At 36.4% G+C, this 11728-nt stretch overlaps 3 protein-coding genes across 4 annotated transcripts in view; 1 reads left to right on the forward strand and 2 right to left on the reverse strand.

The window, feature by feature from the left end:
- Positions 1 to 829: 829 nt before the first annotated feature.
- Positions 830 to 3040, reverse strand: LOC18031508 (BAG family molecular chaperone regulator 1). Its single transcript, XM_006421792.2, has 4 exons — positions 2269 to 3040; positions 1899 to 2155; positions 1637 to 1783; positions 830 to 1543 (listed from the first exon to the last, which is right to left on the reverse strand). Exons 1-4 carry the CDS (start codon positions 2498 to 2500, stop codon positions 1112 to 1114), a joined length of 1068 nt encoding a protein of 355 aa, XP_006421855.1. The 5' UTR covers positions 2501 to 3040; the 3' UTR covers positions 830 to 1111.
- Positions 3041 to 7993: 4953 nt separating this feature from the next.
- Positions 7994 to 10535, forward strand: LOC18031582 (dihydrodipicolinate reductase-like protein CRR1, chloroplastic). The gene is made up of 10 exons (XM_024181723.1): positions 7994 to 8393; positions 8476 to 8598; positions 8724 to 8798; positions 8891 to 8956; positions 9057 to 9152; positions 9291 to 9407; positions 9622 to 9714; positions 10073 to 10174; positions 10307 to 10393; positions 10494 to 10535. Exons 1-10 carry the CDS (start codon positions 8283 to 8285, stop codon positions 10524 to 10526), a joined length of 903 nt encoding a protein of 300 aa, XP_024037491.1. The 5' UTR covers positions 7994 to 8282; the 3' UTR covers positions 10527 to 10535.
- The window catches only part of LOC18031405 (protein COFACTOR ASSEMBLY OF COMPLEX C SUBUNIT B CCB2, chloroplastic), a 4902-nt gene continuing 2172 nt past the window's right edge, over positions 8999 to 11728 (reverse strand). Inside the window, exons 6-11 of one of the 2 annotated variants that reach the window (XM_024181733.1) lie at positions 11466 to 11657; positions 11161 to 11267; positions 10462 to 10559; positions 10274 to 10367; positions 9574 to 9680; positions 8999 to 9364 (exon numbers count right to left, since the gene is read on the reverse strand). In XM_024181733.1, coding sequence (XP_024037501.1) covers positions 11257 to 11267; positions 11466 to 11657 — 203 coding nt within the window. In that variant the 3' untranslated portion in view covers positions 8999 to 9364; positions 9574 to 9680; positions 10274 to 10367; positions 10462 to 10559; positions 11161 to 11256. Of the gene's footprint in view, positions 9365 to 9573; positions 9681 to 10273; positions 10368 to 10461; positions 10720 to 11160; positions 11268 to 11465; positions 11658 to 11728 lie in introns of both variants that reach the window. The other variant, XM_006421797.2, reaches the window with a different exon arrangement.

Genomic DNA, 11728 nt, shown 5'->3' on the forward strand with positions numbered 1-11728 from the left:
TTGAGACAAATCTTGAGAATCTAAATGTGAGATAATACCGAGAATTGATATTAAATGGATAACAAATTTTAAGTTTAAGTTGTCAAAGTGTATTTTTGTTAGCTAAACCCTGCGTTGATTTGGATAATATGAGAGATCAAAGTGCAATTTTGAACGGAAAAAGTACAGATTCATTAAAGGTGAATTAAATCCAAATTTGCTCATAGTTATTGGTTTCGGTTACTAGCCAGCAGTTGGTAATGTTAACTTATCGAACGCTCGGTCGGTAGGTAAAAGATGAAATGGAGCCAATGGAGGTGGCGTGTTGAATCTTCAAAATCGCAGAGGGCGGCAACAACAAGAACTAATAAGCTTCTTCTCCAATTCATCTTCCCCATTGGTCCTTTTTGTTTCCTTTTCTGCTATCGCCATTATTACGGCCTCCAACCTCGCAGGGAGGTTAAAGTGGCATGATTTAAAAAATGAAAAAAATTGCTTTACCTATTAGTCTAGGACAAAGTAATCATATGCTATTGAGACAACTCCATTTAAGTAAAGTTTAAACTGATCCACTTCTATCATTTTTCATCCCCTTCTTCTCTCTCCATGAATCATTGGAGGTGTTAGTTAATTGATTACCGAAATCTGATAAATTTAACACCTCCTTTTGTCAGTTTATAGCCCCCACAGGAAAGCAGTATGCAGATTAATAATATTTCATCAACCAATTCTGTCCTCATACCTCATATAGCAGGATCACACAGAACAGCTCAATAAGGCCATTATTGAAGCTTTTGCTGCAACAGTTTTCATTTGAAAAATACACCTCTCCTTTCATCTGAATGCAAAATTAATCTACAAATAAATGTCTTCTCATAGACAAGTAGCATACAAATGAATCATAATACAACAAATGATGAAACAGATTGATTCAGTAGAGTATTCATAATAATGGCTATTGTAGTAACCCCGTTTATTCCTGATGAGTGAATGACAGATTAAAGGGGGTGCCAACAGAATCTAAATACAGAAAAGAATGATGATCAAGAACATATGACAAACCCAAATTGAGAAACAAACCGAAAAGCACATCCACACAGAGAAAAAGGGAAGCAAATATGTGGCTTAAGCCTTAATCAAAGAATTCCCAAGGGAACTTCGGTGGGCCTGAAGAATTATTATTATTGTTTGTGGCAGGATTGAATGTGGATGTGGATGATGAAGAGACCTGCATCAATCCCGGGCTTGAATCAAAAGTCTCCCATTTCGTGGTCACGACAACCGGTCCTGATGTCGAATGCGTTGTTGATTGTTGTTGTTGTTGTTGTTGCTGCTGCTGGTGGTACTGTTGCTGTATAGACAAGTTTTCAAAAGAATGTCTTGCTTGTTGCTCTTGAATTGATGCTAATACATGCCCATTAGAATGCCTTGGTGGCTGCTGCTGCGGCTGCTCTTGGATTGGTGCTAATCTTTGCCCATTTGAATGATGCTTATTGCTACTAGGCATAGAGTTTTTAATCTTTAACATGTCCAAAGTTTCAACATACTTTTGAACTCTTCTCACCTTCATCAACACAATCACTGGACTAGTAAGACTCCTAAAAACTTCTACAATCCAATTCAAATTAAATATATAAAATATTAAAAAAAAAATTACCTGCATTTTTCTCTGTAGCTTCACATCTCCATCGGCCATAATACCATCCAACTTAAGTAACTGATTCATCAGCAATTCAATCAAATTGAGCACATCTTTCTCGGCCACTTTCCCACCTTTAGTGATTATTGATTCAAGAGCCGACACCTACCCAACATTCCAATTCCAATAAAAAATCAATCTAACAATACCCCCAAAAACACACACACACACACACGTTTAAAGGATGGGGTCTAAAAAGTGGGGGGAAAAAAAAAGTCACCTGGCCGGCTAGGCGGTCAACTTCCAAGCTAATTTCGGAAATAGACTTAGAAGCCTTCTCCAATTTGGCATTCTTTCTCATCTCAAGCAACCGTTTCTCTTGGCTAATTGGGTCCTCAACAAGCACAAGTTTTGACTTGTCCTTCACCCCGACCACGTCGAGAAACGCCTTGGAATCCCTTTCTTTATCTTTATATATCAGCTTTTGATCCTCATGATGCAACCCCGTCGGCCCTGTTAACAATTTCTTCAACTCCCCTGCAATCATCAAAAATTCAAATAAATGAAAAAAAAACTTGTCAACTCCACTTTGACTTCCCAATTGCAAGCAACAAAGAAAGTGAGGACTCTTAGTATTATTATTAATTTACCAAATGTAGCTTGAGAGTTGATATGGATTTCGTGGTAAATAGAACCGTATTTGACCCGAACCCGAATTGTCGGTGGCGGGGCGGATGTCCGATCAGAATCCGGATTCCGCTTCTGTACAAGCATTCCACCGGGTCTGAGCTCCCACTCATGAGCTGCTGCCTCAGCTGAACCGCCATTCATCATCGCCATCGGTGACGGCCCTGTCGTTTTAGACGTCTTCATTCTCATCATTTTTTTTTAATGACTCTTTAAATCTTCAAACTTATTTCCCCTTTTCCGTTACAGAACTGTAATCTTTGACTTGACGCAAATAAAGAAAAACAGGAAAAAAAAGCAAAAACTCTTCAGTTTTTCAGATCTTTTATGACAGACGATCTGTAACAGAAATCATAGATACCCAGTTGACGCAAAAGCTTCACAGTCCGCAGCATTACACACGAGAGAGAGAGAGAGAGTCTAAAATAATAATAATAATAATAATAATAAGCCGCCTCCTCAGATCTCTTGAGAGTCAACGTAATAAAAGTTGCCAAACAATGTTGTAACAGCGATTTTTCCCGAGAAAGTGACGGAAAAATAAATGGGAAGATGGGGATTTCAAAGTGAGAGAATTTTCTTCTCTGGAAATCTCTAGTGGGATGAAGAGAGAAAAAGGAGAAGGGTTAAAAATGAACATGAATATGAAAATAAAACGAGTGGACAGCTAACAGAGACTTCTTGTTGTGAGCTGAGAACAACACATATTATATAATTTATATTAATAAAAACTAAATCAATTTTACATAATTAATATTTATTTTTATTGTTTATAATAATACTAAAATAATAAAAAAAAGCATAAAAGAAAGGCAAGGAAGAAGCTACGATGCAAAAGCCGCCAAAGCTTCCGTTTAAAGGTTAAAAAAAAAGGGAACCAAAGGGGAAACTCGGGAGTTTGGTCTTTCACCAAACACGTGGGAATAATCAAGTACATAACGCTTCAAGTCAAAAAGTCCTGGCCACCAGTCGTTTGATTACACGTGTGGAATGGAAGGGTATTGTGGGGAATTCTCAGGGATCCAATCATTGTCTTGTTAATGATGAAGAGTAGTTCGCATAAAGAAGATCGGTAAGTTCTTACATGTGGCGGTTTCCGCCGATGGTGTATATGCCACGTAGAGTGTCTAGTCAAGGTTGTTTTTTTCCCTTGCTTCGCCGGAACCTTCTGAAAGATTGCTTCACTACGGTGACGTTTTCCCTGTCCACATGCTATAAATTTTTATATTGAAAAAGTTTTTTTAGTGAAAAAAAATAAGAATTTATCTATTTTTATAAAGGACTATTCAATAAAAGAAATAAAAGATGCAGATAAATCTTCTTTCTATACCCAATTTTTCTCAAGACAAGTATAAGAGACTTGAAAAAAAAGAAAATTATTTCTATTTGGGTTTCGCTGAATCGCTTTGTCTTTTATTACGAAAGCAAAATCGATAAAAAAAGGACTAAAGAGACATTTCACATTATTGAAAGAAAAAGACCACGTCAAGGCCTTGGTGAAAACCAAGTGAAATGGAACAGGGCTTTCGTCGGAGCACTGTAAACGCCACGTGGCATCGTCGATAACATCAAAGATCGTACCCAAAATCTAGGTCCCGCCTGTCTTTTTTATTTTTATTTTTTTCACTTTTATTCTTTCGTATATTTCCCTCACTTCATGACTCGACTTCACAAACAGCCACCGACACTCACACACGTGCAGATCGCGCGGGAGTTTTTGTCTCGCACGTGGCATGCTGCTGAGCCGTTGAACGAGCGCAGATCCCACGTGGGAGCCGTGCGGGGTGAGGTGGGATTGTCTGCATTACGCAATTGGATTGGGACCGTGCAACCTACTTGTAAGGCGGGCGGTCGTAATTGACTAATGGCCTAATGTGGGGGGGGGGGGGGGGGGGGGGGGGGGTGGTTATGTCTAGAGACAATTAATTGATTAAATAATTGGGTGATGGATTAATTAATTAGTTGTGATTAATTTAGTAAATTTAGGGTTTCGAGCAGTTGGGTTTTTGGGACATGTTTGATGAGAGACAAGGTACCGACCAATTGGAATAATTTAATTTTGGAAATTACAAAGAGAATTTGCTTGCCTTGGGTTGCCCGCCACTGGTTTTATACAATTCCTGTGGGACTGGCCTTATATCACGCACGTGACTTTGCAATGGGGTTCACCTTCTTCATAATTTTTTTTTTTATTTAACTTTCATTTTCCCATAATACCAAACGCATAAATCATAATACACACTGCTTCTCTCAAAATGTATTTCTTTTTTTGGGTAAAGGTTTTTAATACCAATGTCTAATGATAAAATTTTAATGTTGAAATAAATTGTGTTGTTAATTTGAGTGTCGGTTGGATTTTTTCTCATTACAAGAGTAGATTCTCTTAATTTAAGATAGATTTTTTTTTTGGGGACAAAATCAAGAATTTCAAAACGTGTTATAATATCTGACTAAACATATTTGTATAAAAAGTAAATAGCTAGTCAATACAACAAGCAAAATATTTCTTCACTCAAATATATGTCGTGTCTTCGAAAACTCATTATTATTCCAAATGATAAAATAATCTTCTCTGCTTGAAATAAATGATCCCATAAATAAGAAAATAGGAGTGGCTAGATATTGATTTCCTTGACACAAATTATGGCCTTATAATGAATCAAACATCAAGATTATACTATCGTATATAAATTTAGATTCTCGATAGGCTAAAGTATTTTGTAATTTGATGATAATTCGAAAAGGACACATTGATTCAAGCAAGACATCCTTATCCCATGCCTTCATGGCTTCACTCCACTTTCTTGGAAAATAATAAAAGCTAACTTCAAGTATAAATGAGAGAGACGTACTAATCGTACGTGGGGAGGAGAATCAAGAACGACAAGATGAAAATAGATCTCCACCATTCTACTTCTTGACGTGTGCCGTGTCCTCTACTCATTTGAAGCTCTTAACAACTTCATTAATGGCTTCATGAGCACGTATATACAATTTAATTGTTTATCGTCCAATTAAAATCGAATATTGTCACTGCCAAATGAAACCAAAAATGTACAAGCATTCAGGCCGAACTATAAGTTTGTACATCTAGTGTCTTAATGTATGCATTAATTCACTCTCTCTTTTTTTTTCTGAGGCCTTAATTTTATATTTATTGATCAATGTGTTTGGAATTTATTAAAATCAAGTGAGAATAATCTGGTTGCAATCTTATACGAAAGAGCAAAGAGTACCATTTTGTACGTTTCTTCACAAATGCCTCAATCTAAATAATAATGCTTTCCATAATTTCCTAAGGGTGAAATTAGGGTCGGTGGGAGGTCTCTTCAATCGCGATTCGTTAGTTTCTAAATCAAAATCGAAAATGAGAATCCAACAACTCAAACCAAAATTAATACGAAAGTTAAGAAGATATGCAAAAATTAAAATACGAAAGTTGAAAGGTGAACTGATTTCCAAAATCATTTTAAATATTTCTGATGCAACGTACTGGTTATCTATATTTATTTCTGCGAATGACTTGCCATCAGAGTAATCAGCTACCAAAATATTAAACTAAAACTGAAAATAAGAAATTCTCTCTTGTGACCCAGATAATATTTATTCTTTACGCACACCGGCTGGTAAATTAATAATTACATTAACCAAAATCTTCTTCTTACTAATAGTTGTCAGATAATGTCATATCCATCATTTTCGAGTTCATTATCAGAGTCAAGGTTTCATTTTTGAATCTCCATAAACCACATGTTCGCAGTAGGTCAAGATTTGTTTTTGAAACCGGATCCATGTGTCATAACGAGGAGCATGTTTAGACTTATTTTTAATATCCATGCTAGCTTTTGGATCAAACAGTTTTACTAACATGACACTCGAATCTTCATATGTAAACACAATTGGCCAAGTCTGTCTTTGAAATCAGATCCTTGTTTCACATTATGAAGCATGTTAAGGCTTATATCGTTAAATTTTGGATTAAACTGTTCCAATAGCATGACATGAATGCCCACGAGTTGATACTCGGCCACGTTTTACATGGAAGGGCTTGGCGAAACTTAGTTTTGGTACTGATGTTAGTTCTTGGGACAAAGAGTTTCGGCAACGGTTTGCATTGTTGACACTTGAGAGGGCATGAAAATGACAGAACAAGGTGCGTGGCTTTGGTCGATGGGTGCTGCATGCATGGTGACGGTGGGGGTGAGTACTTATGCTTAGCTTTAAGCATAGGCAAAGCCAAGCACATGGATTGCATACCGCACAAGGCAGCTCTTATTATTCACTTGGGAAATAAAGCAACACGCTTTGTTCTCTTCCCAGATCAATGATCAGCTTTGCTTGATTTTGACACATATCCTGCTGCCGCTAGTTGTCAACCGCACACTATATCGGCCCAGGACCACTCATTAAATTTCCCCTTACTAGTTCTTGAGTTTTATATTATTTTTGTTGTTGCTTTTTAATAATTCAGTATAAATAATACAACAAAAAAAATGCTGGTCCGACATTTTGATGAGCGAAATTATTAGGTGATATTGCTTTATAATCTATTTCGTCAACTCGATCTATTCATGATAGGACACAGCATACTCATCTCGTATGCATTGTTATATTATCTAAAGTTAACAACATCCCTACTAGAATTTTTTTGAATTATATATATATATTTTTTGTTTCTTTTAAATAATTAAGTACAAGAATTAAAAAAAAAAAATTGGTCTAATTACAACAACACAACTTTACTCATATTTCGTAAGCGCACAATGCACATTCATAGGTGACACCACCACTCATATTATGTGATAAGTAATGTTATCCTAAAATAAGTCTTAATAATTGACCAAGTCAACTCCATTTACTGTATAAGACATGATGAAATTGCGTCGGTTGTGTTCTATAAGATGGTCATATAATATGGGTGACATCCTTCGCTAGAGTACTCATATAGAGTGAGCAATTACTTTACAGTTTACAGCCACCATAATAAACTTTTTTTAAGTCCTTTTCTTGAGGGCTGATTAAAATAAAGGAAGAAGAGACTAAGGGGGGGGGGGGGGGGGAAAGTAAAATTTGCTTATTCAGGTATGGTGGAGAGAGATAGGAAAGTAAAATGATGTGGGTATTATGTAATGTTAGAAATAACACTATGATTGGAGGTGGGATTGGTGTGCTGTCTCTAATTGCGACACTTGGTCTAAATGCCACTTTTTGGTAGTAAGATGCATGTACATGATTGCTTCTGTTACTGTTGATTGCTTTGTAATCTCCAATTGACGGTCACTATCCGCGTGGCCTGCCAGCTCATCATCAAGTGCAAATTTCTTGTTTTGGGCCAAGCTCAACTATGATTACGAATCTGTCCTTCAGATGCACAGTCAATTGATCAGAGCCACTTTTTCTGCATACTATTTTTTTTTTCCTGATCAATAATGTTACAAAGTCAATTAATCAGAGCCATACAGTGATGCGATCATGCGAATGATTGATAATAGTATTTACTATGAATGTTTATATTGTTATATTTTTTTTTTAAAAAAAAAGAGAGATTTTCAATTTGTCATTGTCAATTTATTTGTTGAAATTAATGACACCATCTCTTATAGTCCATTCCAAAATTTTCATGTATGGACCATTTGATCTTAAAGTTGCTTTAATAATGTGACTCTGGGCACGATTGAAAAAGCTATGATGAAGAGAAATTGCATGAGAATCCAAAACTCATGCCAATAGTTCATAAAAATTATTGGGCCATGCATTATTATATACAAACTTGATGTTAAGACAAAACCGAATTGTTACATTTTTCTCTCTACTCCTATCGCACATGCTGACATGCATGTCATTGTCTCAAAAATCCCCTCCAACCAAGGCATATCAAAGCAAAAACCTTATCCTCTATCGTAAAGCATATGGTAAAAGAAAGCTTATCAACAAGAAGCATTAACCCAATTGAGCTTGTAGATAATTTCGAGTAGCCATGGCAACTTTGGGCTGCCAATTTCATTGCAGAATGCATCACATTTCTCAAAATGTTAAAGCCAAGCGTTTCATTTCTTGCTCAACGAATCCCCCACAAAGTAATATTAAGGTAACTATTGGGTTCCTTTTCCAACAAGTTTTTCTTCGTACAAATACCTAAAGGGGAATTAATCTCTCTCTTGTAAAGATAGGTTATTATAAATGGAGCAGTGAAAGAAATAGGACGAGCAGCAGTAATTGCCGTCACGAAAGCCAGAGGGATGGAGGTTGCTGGCGCCATCGATTCCCATTCTGTAGGAGAAGATATTGGAATGGTATTGAGTTCATATCACTTTTTAACTATTTATTTCCCCTGTATTCTGAAGAATACTAATCCAAGAACATTAGTATGACAATGATAATTCTCTTTTCTATCGTTTTGTCGCACCTTCCTTCATAGGTGTGTGATATGGAGCAGCCTCTGGAAATTCCTGTAATGAGTGACCTCACAATGGTATTAGGTTCCATATCTCAGGTAACATTCCTTTACGTTTGCCTCTCTTTCACAAAACTCGAAATCTTACAAACCTTTGGTTTCTGATACACTTGTTGATGGGATTCTGGCAGTCAAAAGCAAGAGCAGTCGTCATTGATTTCACAGATGCTTCAACAGTTTATGACAATGTGAAACAGGTTTGATATCCATGAGAACATATTATCCTTAACTCATGTTCCTAAAGCAACCGTAAATTCACTATTTGAGACTTTCTTTCTGCATACAATCAATTACCAGGCAACAGCATTTGGAATGAGAAGCGTGGTTTACGTGCCACACATTCAGCTGGAGACAGTTTCAGCATTATCTGCATTCTGTGACAAGGCCAGCATGGTGAGCACAGGGTGAGAGCTTATTTACATTTGAATGTCCTTTTTGTTTATCCTGCAGTAGTCCGGCAACTGTCATATCTAAATTACAATGATTTAGATCAAATTACTCCCGCATTTCATTTGGTTGCATTCTCGACAGGGATGTCTTATTGCACCAACTCTCTCAATAGGATCTATTCTTCTCCAGCAAGCCGCCATTTCTGCCTCCTTCCACTACAAGAATGTGGAAATTGTAGAATCAAGGCCAAATGCAAGAGTAAGATATATGACTAGAACTTTAATTTCCATGCAGGTCTGTCTGAGGCACATTTACTTATATCCAAAGTTCCAAAATAACAATAGTTTCCACACTAAGAGAAAACTAAAGATTGCCAGTAGCATTATCGGCGTGGGTGAGATATTAATTTTAAGTAAAATCTTACCCAGCGCACAAAAGAATTGACGAAGACAAAATCGTCTTTAATGATCAGGATTTTCCATCACCAGATGCAACTCAAATCGCCAACAACCTCTCCAACCTTGGTCAGATCTACAACAGAGAAGATATTTCAACAGACGTGAAAGTAAGTTGACATTTTAAATCACAGCATGTCAGCACCACATTGATATTAAACATGAGGCCTTTTCTTTAAACTTTAGTTTTTCCTTTCTGCTCAATAAGCTTACTAAAAGACTCGGGTTTCAGGACTTCACATTAGATACTTTCATGAGCAGTGAGTCAACTAGCTTCCTAACAGAGTTAACTAAACTTAAAGGATAACACCATATTAATCGCAGAAAACAGAAAAGTCAAAGATAAATTCATTGACAATGGATTATATCATTACAAGATTTAACAGAAGAAGATATAATTTGAAGCTTTGAATACTGCTCTAGAGAACAATAATTTGTGATGACTCATTTTTCATGTTCCCCTCCCAGGCAAGGGGTCAAGTCCTGGGAGAAGATGGAGTTCGTGTGCACAGTATGGTCCTTCCAGGGCTTCCATCTAGTACAACGGTTTACTTTTCTAGGCCAGGAGAGGTAGTTTTTTCTTTTTCTTTTTCTTTTTTTTTATTTTTTTATTTTTTTATTTTTTTAAACTTTTTAGAAGTAGAAGAAACCTAGATTTGAATATTTTACCTCTGTCTGATCCCTTAGTGATGCTGGCCACAGGTATACTCCATCAAACATGATATCACAGATGTGCAGAGTCTCATGCCCGGCCTGATCTTGGCTATAAGAAAGGTCGTGCATCTTAAGGTAACCAATCACATAATATTTCAAACAGTCTGCATCAACTAATCACAAAATAAAACAACTCTTATTACCTTTTTTTTTCTTTTTCCTTTTTTTGGGGCAGAATCTGGTGTATGGTTTGGAAAAGTTCTTGTAGGGACCCAAACTGCTCTTTGACATCCTTTGTATACTGTTAAACCAAGTTATTGAATTTATAGAGGATGCACATCATGGTTTACTGGGCAGAACCAGTTAATGACTTTGGAGAAATTTTGTTGACACAAGTATTATTCAATCTCCACAATGTACAACGTAAGCCTTGAAATGATTCAAGGGCGATACATATCGTCCTGCAGACATATTTGACGGAGGAAGCTTATGTAAAAAAATGAGAAGGAAAAGGCATTTTCAATCATTTTCTTTCACTACAAAATGTAATTTGATGAATTTTCATGGGATATAATAGTTGCTAAGTTTGGGTTAAAGAAGGCTTCTTTTCTTTCAGATATTACATAAATATTTCCATATGAACAAGGTAAAAATGTTCCAGCCAATACTGACAGATGATATTCTTGAAATAATTTTATTCTCAACAAAGAAGGTGAAAAAACATGTGGCAATAGTTACTGATCATTCCTATTTATAGAAGTTGTCAACAAAACCATGACACCAAAATTTTGGGGACAAAAACATTTTCCAACATCTACTTATAAGCATTATGGGTAAACCTTTCCACCTGGCCATGCCAGTAACATATGTGTTCAAACTACAATAAGAAACATTTCACTCACTTTGAGGCAGTGGAACTTTAAGAGCGCATAATATAACTTCCATGATTGAATTATTCCACTCTTGCATTCCGATCAAGCAAGTCATGCACCACAGCTTCAACGCAGATCTACAACACAATGTAAATGAACAAAAGGGATGGTGGACTTGCTCATTGTATTAAACAAGAAACAAAATTTTATCTAAACTGGAAACCCAATATCAACGAAAAAAAAGAAGAAATATATAGCAGGATTTGAACTGTATCTCTAACTAATTAAAAGACACAACTGCCAATTTCATTTCAAATCTATCCAGATGCTCTTACCTCTGAACTTGTTTGAAACTGCTTTGATCCAGGCTCTATCTTTATGGCTATAAGCATACGTCATGCTTGAAGCCAATAGTACAAACCCTTCAATCTTTTCCACCTCAACAGCACTAGGATTTGGAGCTTGTATCACGGGCTGAACAAAGACAGAACAAGTCCCCTTTGGGAGCATCTCCCACTGTCCAGCATCTGTGACATTGATCAAACTTTCATATTGATAAACAATTAGAGAACCATAGAATATGACTATGATTTTAGTG

Source organism: Citrus clementina, unplaced genomic scaffold, assembly GCF_000493195.1.
Source record: "Citrus clementina cultivar Clemenules unplaced genomic scaffold, Citrus_clementina_v1.0 scaffold_9, whole genome shotgun sequence".
In the NCBI taxonomy this organism is placed as follows: domain Eukaryota; kingdom Viridiplantae; phylum Streptophyta; class Magnoliopsida; order Sapindales; family Rutaceae; genus Citrus; species Citrus x clementina.

Excerpts from the sequence above, each read along its gene's own strand:
- LOC18031582 (XM_024181723.1), top strand. The coding sequence starts at position 8,283 with ATGGCAACTTTGGGCTGCCAATTTCATTGCAGAATGCATCACATTTCT. Across the intron at positions 8,394-8,475 it reads CCCCACAAAGTAATATTAAG|GTTATTATAAATGGAGCAGT; the intron begins GTAACTATTGGG and ends TTGTAAAGATAG. Across the intron at positions 9,153-9,290 it reads TCTGTGACAAGGCCAGCATG|GGATGTCTTATTGCACCAAC; the intron begins GTGAGCACAGGG and ends CATTCTCGACAG.
- LOC18031508 (XM_006421792.2), bottom strand. The coding sequence starts at position 2,500 with ATGATGAGAATGAAGACGTCTAAAACGACAGGGCCGTCACCGATGGCG. Across the intron at positions 2,156-2,268 it reads CAACTCTCAAGCTACATTTG|GGGAGTTGAAGAAATTGTTA; the intron begins GTAAATTAATAA and ends TGATGATTGCAG. Across the intron at positions 1,784-1,898 it reads TTGACCGCCTAGCCGGCCAG|GTGTCGGCTCTTGAATCAAT; the intron begins GTGACTTTTTTT and ends AATGTTGGGTAG.